The following is a 12,362-nucleotide window of genomic DNA, read 5'->3' on the forward strand; positions in this document are numbered from 1 at the left end:
CACACATCATTGTAAAAGCAATACATTCATCGTTTATTCTTCGAGAACATTTAAAATTTTTAATTGATTGCTTAAAATTTCAATATTTGACAGCCATTTTTCTTTGAACAACACAACCATTTTGGCCCATACCACCATAATACCATAGTTGCAATTTGTGGCGCATCACGACCACACAATATTAGATCAGCCGGATTGTAATGTCTACTGACTGGTGGCCTATGGTCACTCACTAGCGCAGAATAAATCCTGAATCTCTCCAACTCAGTGGCAACAAATGTTTTCCATTAAGCGCATGGTGAAAAAATTTAAGCGAGAGTAATAGCAGAATCCGACCAACAATATTTTCACTCTATTTCTAGTTGTAATTTATTTTGAAATTACGCGATGTTGCATACGCGCGCTAATAGTAACGCGACACACATAGTTCTAGTCTCAGTAATGATATCGTTTTTAACAGCACGACCATGGATTGGGCACATAAGTCGCACGGTGTGTGTACCTGATTCATCCATGCTGTGTAAATACGAACTTGCGCCTCAAGTCTTTCTCGAAGCATCCGCAAATCATATATTTGGATATTTATATAATTTTACGTTTACCAATAATCATATACAGAATTAATAGTGATTTGCAAATTTAATTAAAGATTTCTCATAAGTATATCTACTTTCAACAAAAAATAAATGTCCACCTGAAAGTCAAATTAAATTTTTATAAATGTTTAAAGTTAAAATTTTTACAAGATTGGATATTCACTCAATTTCTCATCTAGGGATTTTCTTATTTTGCTCCACTATTCAATAAAGGAATAACTGTAGGTATTTGAAATTTATACCGTATGTTTAGTTGATCAATTCATATACTTGATAAAATGTTCAAAATATTTTGACACATTTTGAGTAGTTTACGGATATTTTCAGTTTCTAAATTTTTTAGTTTTTTTTTTCTATAAATGTCAATTACATTTTATTCGTTGGGTCAAAAAGTTTGAAAATTTAATATAAGGCTCCTAATGTATTGTTACAATGATGTTTGAAAATACATATACTGACAATTTTTTTTATAAACATTTAAAGTTCAAACTTTGAGAAAATATAACAAATTTAAAATTTAAAAATGATTTTGTAGTTAAAAATGTATAAAAGTTCAACTTTTATATCTATGGATTGTAAATTTAAATCCGGGTGCCACTTAATAGGAAAATAAATTGCTTTATTCACAATAATATCATCAGTTAGTGTTTTAATTTTAATGAGTGATTTGGAACTTTATATAATTATCAATTTTGATTTAAAAAAGTAACATTTATCTAATTTTGTTTAAAAATTAATTTAATTATCCTATTAATATTATAAACGCAAAAGTTTGAAAGTATGTTTGTAACTCTTCCCGTAAAAACTACTAAATGAATTTTAGGCTACAAACCCCCCTAGGTCCAACCAGGGTTGCTCAAAGGGGGATTTAAAGATTTACGGTGCAAATTTTTGTTTATAAATGGTCGCCATGGGTTTTAAAGCTATTATGATAATAATTATTGGTTGCCGTGAAATCAGTGTATTCATTCAATCCGTGGATGAAGAGGAAATATTGGTCGACAGACTCGGCATTTACAATTAGTCCAGCCATTTAGGAGGAGTTCAGTGACATACTTGGTATAACTTTGATACTTTAGAGTTAAATTATAAAGTTACGTACAGCAGCATGGGGTCCGCGATCTACCGCAGGTAAATTGCCTACCTGATAATATACTGCTGTGAATCAGAATTTTTATCCCAGGCAACAGAAGAGTTAAGATACATTTTGAACACTATACACCGAATGTTAAATAACGAATTGAACAAAGTTTGAGTCATATAGAGTTGGTACATTTAACGGGAAGGGAAGTGCATGGGATCAGCTAGTATTCAATATTTCAGCATTTTTTTTCTATATAACTTACATTTTTATTGTGCAATTTCTTATGCAATTTTTAAGTATTTTGAGGTGCAATTATCCAATTTTAATTTGCAGTTTTTACGTGTTTTCAATGCAATTAAATCTGGTCTTTAGTTATAACTTATAATACATGTTATCAAAAGAAGGTTTTTTCTTGAAATGAATTTACTTGAAATTGAATTTATTATAATTGAAAAATAATATAATTAACAACATAGTGTTCAAAAATAAGCACGATATACAAAATAAAATATTTCTAAATTAACAACAAACCCTAATATTAATATTATATTAATTTTAGATGTAAGTCGGATATAACAGTTGGTATACTAATATAGAGGTTTTAGTTTCTATTGTGTAATAATTAAGTATATACAATGCTTATTATCTGCCTATTTATTAAGAACTTTACTGAGTGATGGGGCAGACAATTTAACCCCGTTTGGTATGTTTCTAGCAATATCCTGTACGTTGACGCTCTTCATCAAGTTTTTTTCTCTGGTTGTTGACGTTTTGTCTTTTAAAAACAAATTCAAACATGTCTTTGATGCTTTACCTCTTTTTGTGTTTCCAGGTGTTAATTTTAACTTGTATCTAAAAAAAACACAGTTTTAGTTTAATTTCAAAACAGTTATATTCAAATGAATTACTTATAATTTGTGAGGGCAGTGTAGGGGGCTACTACTGGTACAGCAAAAAGTAATTCATCTTCAGCGTATGGAACACCAGTTAATGAATCCAACATATGGGTTTCAGTTAGATCTGTTGGTTTATCTGTTTCATCATCTTCCGAATTTTCATTATCCTCAGATTTCTTTATTGGTTCTTTTTGTAATTCAAGTTGAATTGTATCATTAGGTGCTTCAAGAAGCATAGGCAAAGGTTTGATGAATATTTTTTTATTTCCAGCCGCTTTATTTTTATCTGTAGACTTTTTATTCTTTTTGTCTTTCTTTTTAGCACGTTTCAGTTTTTTGTCTTCATTCATTGATGACTAGAATAAAATAAATGTAAAATATTATATAGGTTATTATTTTATTAATAAAAAAAAAGCTCTATAGAGATTGATGCGTAACTTCAAAGTTAGTGGAATAGGAAATTTGTAGGCTAACCAATAACAATTGTCAATTGAAATAAAATTATGCTTGGACATAATACATTGCTTCATTTACTATTTAAAAAGTGGCTAGTTTGAAGTTCATATGAAGTATGTTAAATAGTGCAATGCAGTTAAAGCAGTCAAATATAAACCAGTTTTTTTTAAGTTGAACCATACAAACACATAAAATTGTTTTAATAATTTATAAAATAGAAATGAAAAAAAATATATCATAAAGCCACATGAATGAACAGTTGAATTTCAAATTTCAACAGCATTAAATATCACACATAAAATAACAATTTCTCTTTAAACAATTTTGGTCTCTCTAAAAATATTAATCGTTGAAATTTTTAACATTTCACTATTATTTAAATTATAATTTTCTAAACAGAATAAAATTTGAAGATTATTTAAACTAATTTTAAACCATTTATAGATGTTTTAAATTGTCCTTATGTTTTTTTTTTTAAATTGCACCTTGGATGAAAAGATTGAAAATTCAATAGACCATTCCATGTCATGGTCGTTCTTTAACAATTTAAATTACTAAATATACAGGTACAATTTTTTTATGGCTTTGAAGTTAAAATTTAGACCAAAATAGTAGTTAAAAATGTATACAATTTTTGATTTTGAATAGAATTGAACCTTGAATACAAGGTTTCTCGTAAGTTTTTATTAAATACAAAGCAAAAATTGTTTATATACATTTCTAATTAAAATGTTGTTAATAATGTATGTTTAAAGAAGGAACTAAAATTGTTGTCATTTTTTAATAATTGAAAAAATATTATTCATGGGCATTTTACACTTTTCTGTCGCTGTGTATTGTGTATAAAAAATTATTTGTTATTTACAATGAAATTTTCAAAATATTTGTTAATATATGAAATAATATTATAATAATTATTATTGATATTTGTTGTTATGAAAAATTATTTTCATCAACTATATTTATGAGGCACCTACTAGTAAAATATATATAATATAATTAAATATTTGTAGAAATATAGGCTAACATATTGTCTCTGCTATAATTCAAATTTAATACATCAGTTACAATTGACCTACTCTAAGGCAAGGTATACTTGACATAGTAGAACGAGTTGCCTAATTGGTTTTGATTTATTTTAACCACCATCTATAAAACCAACAAATTTACATTATTGAAAATTGTCTCAATAAAGATGAGTATGAATTGTAATTTTGATGTATTAAATCATAACTAAACAAAAATGAAACACTACAGTGTGACTTCACTAAAGTTTGCTTGAGAATAAGAGTATAACGAATATAGAAACACCCTATACTCACTCTACCATTGGGTTTTAGTTTAATCAATATTCTCCTTCTTTACTGCTATGTGACACTGAGTGCTTTCACTGTACCCAATAAGCCCAATCCTGAGTGTTTCACTTATTGTTATGCTTCTATTTTCCAACATATCAAATACTCTACCACAAAATACTTTTCATTTCAAAAATTGTTAAATTAAAAAATAAAATATTATTTAAAATTTAAAAATTGATTAATATTACTAATTTATTTTAGTCGAATTCCTTATAAATTATAAATTATTGATTTGTTTTCTAAATTTATGGTCAAAAATAAGATCCTATAAAATGTAGTAAAAGGCTAATAAACAAGTATTTTGCTTTAAAAGCAATTGTACAACACTTGTCTATTACTATTTAGTAAACCTAAATCCTTCTAACTTGGATTGACATTTTTTCATAACTTAGGTGGGTATACTTAGTATATTCAGTAAACTCATAGTTTATAATATTTATTACTTGTAGTAATTTAATTCTCATTTCTCTTTCATCTTCATCTTGATCTTTGTATTTTTCTTTGATTCTCTTTAATTTTCCTCGTTGGCCACGTTTCAAAATTTGAGGTTTATTAGATTCATTTTTTTTATCTGTAAATTAATTAATAATCAACTATTAATATAAAATTTAATGGAAAATTATATTGTATTCAGTTTTTATGTAATTATAAAAATCAAAATTGTATAGATCAACAATAATCAACAGTATATTGTCGGTTATTCACTCTAATTTCAACCAAAGTGGGTACTGATAATTAAAAATAAAACTAATGCATGTAAGTATAAATGTATATTAAAATAAAAAATAATATTGTATAAAATAGGTAATTTTTGTAGTTGTAGTGAGCTGTAGTAGATAATAAAATAATATTGACCTTCATAAAACAAACTGAAATATTATACATTTTGTTAATTCACTGATAATGGACGTATTGATAATCAATACTCTACTATAATTGACTAAGCAGATCAAGGTTATTTTTATACTTATAACTAAGTCTTACCTAAATCATTGACATCATCCAGTTCGATATCATCATCATCATCATCACTATCTGAAGATGCAGCATCAGATTGTTCGACAGATTTACATGTATCACTGCAGTTTGGAATACTTGTTACATCTATAACACTGATATAATAATAATAATAAGAAAAACATATTTTTATTATTAACGACCCTATATTTTTTTTTATTTTATTCCATATTTATTTATTTGGTTTTCTTTAATAATAAATTCTTTCAACAGCCATAAATTTCAATGTTTCACATCTGCCAGACGTCCTGAGTGGATTACCTTTATTTTTTTTATTGCAGAGTTATAGTTGGGTTTAAATTACTGCGACAATTCAGAGCCCTAATTTATATTTATGTGACTAAAGCAAGACAAGTGACCAATACTAAATATCTGTATTCTGTGGGATATATTTAATGAGATCTTAACGCACCATTAATTTTTTCTTTTGATTTATGCTCAATATTGCAAATTTGTATTCAGCAAAACCATTCTTATGTTGTAACGTATATTGTAGATAGTCGCCAGCATAATATTATTTAATATAATATATGTAATATAGCCAGTAAAGCAAGATGTGCTGAGGCAGCAATAATATTTTGCTTTATAATATCACTATACGCACAGGCACGGGCAGTCCCGCTGTTGTTGAGTGATTCGGCAAGGACGTAGGTACGACAATTGTATGTATGAAGCAACAATCGTAGTACGGGCTAATTGTTCCGAAATAGTGATTTATTTATGTTTGTTTTTACATTTTAATAAAAGCTTATCGACCTGAAAACCTGAGTTGAATATTATTTTAGTCGTTATTACGTTCTTACTCTTTATAGGAATAGTGCCAGGATATACACACTATGTGTCAAAGAGGATTTATTAAACTAAATAGTGCCAAGGTATATGTAATCTTTGTGTCATTCCAACTTAGAAGGAACGTACGAAGAATCGGCAAGCGCATACCATCATACCTCATAAGTTAACAGTGCCATTTTAATTAAGTTTAGAGAGTGTCATTAACTACAGAGTATAAGGGTAAGGTGTAGTAGGTTTACCGTGTATCACACTATACTGGTGATACCACAGTTGTTAACTTTTATAATAGAGTGAATCGACTTATTATCAAAATTAATGTTAAATATATTATCTATGTTAGTACGTTGAATTTTTAAATTTTATTTTAAAAATTAAATATTTACATACTCATAATTTTCACAAAAATAGAAATATTTTAAAAATCATATAGAACACATCATAAAAAATAATGTTCAATAATGAATAAGGTCAATTCCCTATAATTTTAAACCTAACAAGTAACAACACAAGATTGGTTTTTCTGAACAAAAATTGTGTATGTTGTGCATGGGCCAGAGGGAGAATAGAAATAGTGAACTGACATTGTTATAGGAGTAAATTATCAGGAATTTAAATAGATTGGTAAGTTTTAAATAAATATGTCATTACTTTTTTGACGTTTCATTATTGAATCTTAATTCTTCTTTTTCTGCTTCTTCTTCTGAATGTTTATTATTTGTTTTAACATCTAGACTTTGACCATCATCATTGACTGTATATGAGGTTTCTTCGTTTTGAGTTTCTATATTTTTCTCTAAATCTACATAATAATGAAATAAGTTATTTTTATGAATGTAACAAATCACATAATATTTTAATTAATCTATTTTCATATTATAAACATTTTCATAGGTACTACCTTCATCACTATCATTTTCACTCGGTATATTTTCAAATTCATCATTGTTTTGTTCAATGTTATCTAAGCCTTCACATTCGATACCTTTAATTTTGCGTTCATTCGCATGTCTAAACACAATTATAATTATAATTTTATTTTTGTCATATAAATATTTTTTTAGTATTTACCTAGGTATAGAACTATCTTCTAGTTTAAACAGAAAGCTTAAACCTAATATAAGATGAGTTGCTGGTAAATAGTTTTTTTTGCCACGTATCATAAAGCTGCCAGTAGTCAAATATTCTCCAGTGGGCGCAGTTTTAGATACTTGTTCAGGTTTCACCCAAAATGCATTTTGTAAATTAATTTTCATAGTCCAAGAAACACTGAAATTTAAATTTAACTAATTTAATTTTAATACAAACAAAATCATACATTTTATTGTTTTTTTTTTTTTAAATTTAAATAATATACAATAGTTTAGGTTTCTAAACATAAGTTTAGAACACTTTATATTCCCGGTGTGTTCATCCGTCCGTTAGATACCAGTACATAGTTACGATTGTTGATATTAATATATTTACTAATTCAACTATTGTTCATAGTTACCTTACTTAGATACGATTGTTTGTATTAAAATATTTAGTTATTATTGTTGATATTAAGTCTATTAAGGTAATTATTGATTGTATAAGTACTTAGATTCATACAATTCAAAATATACTACCAAAATATAAATGTTACCAAATTTATTTTAAATGGTTTTGATATTGCAGTTTATTGCTTGTATTAAAATACTTTTGGAAATTGTTTATTTAGAACACTCGCTGTGATCTTTCCTAACTTGTATTAGATAAACAAAGGTTTAAATGATTTTAATAACATAAAAATAAAAACACGCAATATTAATTTAATAAATTTTAATTTTAACATTACATTTTAATAGATTGCTATTAAAATTAAGTTATAAGAAATAAAAATATTATATGTGTATAAAAACAAAACATTTGTAAAATATAAATAATTGATAATAACGTTGACTTGACACAAAGTCAATAATAGAAAATAGTTAAATGTTGGGAAACCACCACATTTAAGACTGTTTAAACTGTTTAAAGGCTTTTTTTTTAAGGGGATAAATTTTGGCAATATTCTATATCCATCAACATGACTGCGTTAAAGATAAACTATGGCTAAGATTTTTAGTAGCCTGTAGTTAATTTTAAAACATATTTAAATTCCTTATTCTATTTTCTAGGTGTTGTAGGAAAAAGATTTAAGATTTATTGTATTGTTTAATTAATATAGTAAAAAAATAATTTTCTTTTTCAAAATGAACTTTGACTATAGTGTTACTATAAAAAATTTAAAAATTATTTTCTACAAAACACAGACATAAATAATTAACAAGTTAGTTTTTTTAAATTAAAATTGTACTTTTGAAAGCAAATTTTTTTTTTCAAATATTAGACTAAATTCATGAAAAAAAACAATCAACTTTCAACAGCTTCAGTAGGTCACGCGGGGTAATTTACTACCCCACTAATTTTAAACTATGTTTTAATACTATTTAGGTTGGTATAAGTGTGGTAGGATTTTTTCTAGCTTCTATTTATATGTTATATATTATAGAAAATGTTAATATTTTTTTAATTAGTTTAAAATAATATATCATTTATCTGTTTAATAAGTAAAAAAAATAAGAAAATGAATGTAAAATTAAAAGTATTAATTACATTTAGTATTCTTTTTTGTTATTCACAAAAATATTAAATTTAAAATAAATAAATGTGAAAGAAAAATATACTATGTTTAATCAAGGGAAATTTTTACCTCGCGTGACAATCTTCCAATCAAAACAATAATTAATGTGTATCTGTTTTTTTTTTTTTTTTGATATTATATTTTTTGCATCTATTAGAAATATTATTAAGAAACTTTTTAACTATAATAGTGGTATTATGAAAGTGCCATAGTCACAAATATCACCATTAATTGGTTATCCCATTATTATTTTGTGTATATTTTTAGGTGTAAATTTACAAGACAAGTGGAACTTTTTAAGTTAACATTTTAGATAAAAATTACTTATAACCATTTTCTTCAGGTGCAGTATTAGATAAAATAGCTCATTTTCTATTCAACAAAACAGAAACATCATTAATATATAAATTAATAATTATCAATTATTGAATCAGTGGAAAATTAACATATAATACATAATTAAACATAGGTTTACATTGAAAAAACTCACTGTAGGTGGCATTCTTAACTCGTTAATATCTAATTACATAATAATCCATAAAAATAAAATTGAACTTTTATTTGTTACAATAAAACTACCTTTTGATACCCTTATTATAAGTTCAGTCTATATACCTAACTTTTCTAATATTAATGTTTATAATGAATATTTTGATTTCATTGAAAATCTTTTAACTTAAGTCCCCAAATCTGATTTCTTATAATAATATTATTAAGGGACTACAATTTATTATCTACAAATAATTGCAATGTTGAGTTTTTTTTTTACGATAAATCATCGTTTTTCATTTTTTTTTCTAGTATTACCACCAACCATATTTGTAATGTAAAAAAAAGTGGGCAAATGGGTGTCGCTCTGCAGTACATTAGGTTACAAGTGGGTCACTGTAATAGATGGTGTTAAATTTAAATTCAATGATATAATATCATTATAAACGATTCTGAGAAAAAGAAAAACGATTCTGAGCGAAGACAGACAATCAGCCTGTGGTATTACTAAGTATATTTGATGATGTTATTATGAATCAAGTAATTTATATAATATAAAATATTTACGCAGGGTCTTGTTAAAATTTCCAATCCTTTGATTTAAAATCTGAACATTTTATACATTTTTGACTACAAAATAGTAAAAGTTTGGGAATTGATAAATTTACATATGGTGTAGATTTTATGTATCTACGGTAGTTTTTTAGGAGATACACTAAAAACCAAAATCATTAAAAATTTCCGTTTTTTCCTTAATTTTTTTTTGTTTGTTTTTCCACTCACTTTTGGAAACTAATGGGAATTTTAAACTCAGACCTTCCCAATATACCAACTAGATTTATTTTCTCACCGGAAAAGATACTGAAGTTGAAAGTTGTCTACTTATCGTGTACACACTAAAAAGTTAATAGTAAAATTACCGTATATAGATATATGCAATTTTCACTAAATATTAATATTAACACTTTCTATATAACATAACATTTTAAAATATTTTGACCCATGTTGAGCTACTTATAGGCATATGAAATTTTCTATTATTATTAGTTTTTTTTTAAAATTAATGTCGATAAAAAATTTTACTCTGTCAAAAAACTTGAAAATATAATGAAAGGTTTGTTGTTAGTTATTAATGGAAAATAATAAAAAATTGAGCATAAATCCAAAATAATTTTTTGTGAGCGGCCGTAGTTTGAATTTCGAAAAAATTCGTAAGAATTGAGAAAATTTGTTAACTATTTTGAGTTCAAAATTCATAAAAATTTTAGATTCTCTGCGGGGCGATGAATATATTGTTTTTACAGTGGTGTGTTTTTTTTTTTTTTTTATTTAATTTGTTTTTTGTGTCTGTCCTGCTTTTTAGGTAAAAGTGCTTAGTTTTTCTTTTCTGATAGGAAAGTGAATCTAATTGGTACTTTAGGGGGTACCAAAAGTAAACATTTTCCAGTAATTTTCAAAAGCGCCGTGAAAAACGAAAGAAAAATTCAAGAGAAACGGAAATTTATAAGCAAAATCGATTTTGGTTTTTGGTGTAACTCTAAAAAAAATTTCTATAGATACATGAAATGTTGACTGAATGTTTATATTAGCATTTTCTATACACCATCACATTTTCAAAATATTTTGACTTATTTTGAACTGTTTACAGACATTATCATTTGACAAAAATGAATTTAACCCACTGATGTACTAATTCTTTATAGTAAAATAAATTACATTAACCACAATAATATGATAAAATATACCTACTTAGTAATATTATAGTCTTCGACCAGAATCGTTTTTCGTATACAAAAATTTTAAATCACTGAATTCAAATTGAACACGTCATTATAGTGACTCTCTAGATCAGTGGTTTTCAAACTGGTGTGCCGTGGTCTTTCGGAAAGTTCAACTATTTGTCCAAGAATACAATTATAAAAATATTATTAATAAAGAAATGTTGGCCCATCAAACACACTTTTCTAATTAAATATACTTAAATAATTATAATTTTGATCATCTAATTATTTAGTGCAAAAAAAAAGTCCTGTGCCATTAACATTTTTCATGAAGTATGGTGTGCCTAGTTTAATAAAAGTTTGAAAACCACTGCTCTAGACACTTACTGTGCAGCTAAGTATTACCCACTTACCCCCTTTATTAGTATTTGTTAAAACACATCATAATATGTTAGGTGACTATATTTTTATTTTTGATATTTATTATTTCATTGGTGACATAAGAAAACATGCATTTTTTTTACTTGTCTTAACTAAAGAAACAGAATATGTTTTTACACAGCATGGTGATGCTAACTATAAATTATAAAATTGTCATTAATGACTTTTTCACTTTGCGGACAAACATTGTCGCTTTTATACTCTATTCAGAATAAAATTCACAGCTACCAGAACAGTTGGACCATCTCGAGCGGTGCCAGGTGCTCTGTAAATAGGCACCAATCGTCGGCAACTAATGTTACTCCACAGAATAGATGAAATCAGAATGGACACTCTCCAAAATTTTACATGGGCTCTTATGGCAGACACGGTAATTTGAGCTAAAGTGCCACCAGTGTTACCAAAAAGTACAGTAAAAAAAATATTGTATAAATAATTTTATTATTTCGACCGAAGAATCGGCGGTTGATTTGAAATTTTGTAACTAATGATATATATTATTTTCAATGGATATTGTACATTTCATTAATAAGAGTAATAATATACTAATATTTATGTATGGCAGTTAATGCGATCTACACATAATATATAATGTAATAATATATAATATATAATATATAATATATAATTATATTCATACATAATATATATAATCATATTATGATGGTCGACCTTCCGATTAAAGTGATTTCCTTATCGCAGTAATTGTCTTCACGGAAATACCCATGGTATTTTTTTTTTGTACTCCCTATACAAATTTAAATTATCACAGACAGATATAGTGTAATGTATATTTAATATTTATATAGTTACTGCAGTCAACTAACTGGAGTCCAATAAGCTTGTGATGCAATTGAGTGCGCATATC

The 12,362-nt window shown here is 26.2% G+C and overlaps 1 protein-coding gene across 1 annotated transcript in view; it reads right to left on the minus strand.

The window, feature by feature from the left end:
- Positions 1-2,118: 2,118 nt before the first annotated feature.
- The window catches only part of LOC100160043 (nuclear export mediator factor NEMF homolog), a 21,114-nt gene continuing 10,870 nt past the window's right edge, over positions 2,119-12,362 (minus strand). Inside the window, exons 11-17 of the mRNA XM_001945650.4 lie at positions 7,268-7,465; positions 7,098-7,207; positions 6,848-6,998; positions 5,375-5,502; positions 4,834-4,961; positions 2,589-2,932; positions 2,119-2,532 (exon numbers count right to left, since the gene is read on the minus strand). Of these exons, the coding sequence (XP_001945685.2) occupies positions 2,331-2,532; positions 2,589-2,932; positions 4,834-4,961; positions 5,375-5,502; positions 6,848-6,998; positions 7,098-7,207; positions 7,268-7,465 (1,261 nt within the window). The 3' untranslated portion in view covers positions 2,119-2,330. The remainder of the gene's footprint in view (positions 2,533-2,588; positions 2,933-4,833; positions 4,962-5,374; positions 5,503-6,847; positions 6,999-7,097; positions 7,208-7,267; positions 7,466-12,362) is intronic.

Source organism: Acyrthosiphon pisum, chromosome X (genome assembly GCF_005508785.2).
Source record: "Acyrthosiphon pisum isolate AL4f chromosome X, pea_aphid_22Mar2018_4r6ur, whole genome shotgun sequence".
Taxonomy (NCBI): Eukaryota; Metazoa; Arthropoda; class Insecta; order Hemiptera; family Aphididae; genus Acyrthosiphon; species Acyrthosiphon pisum.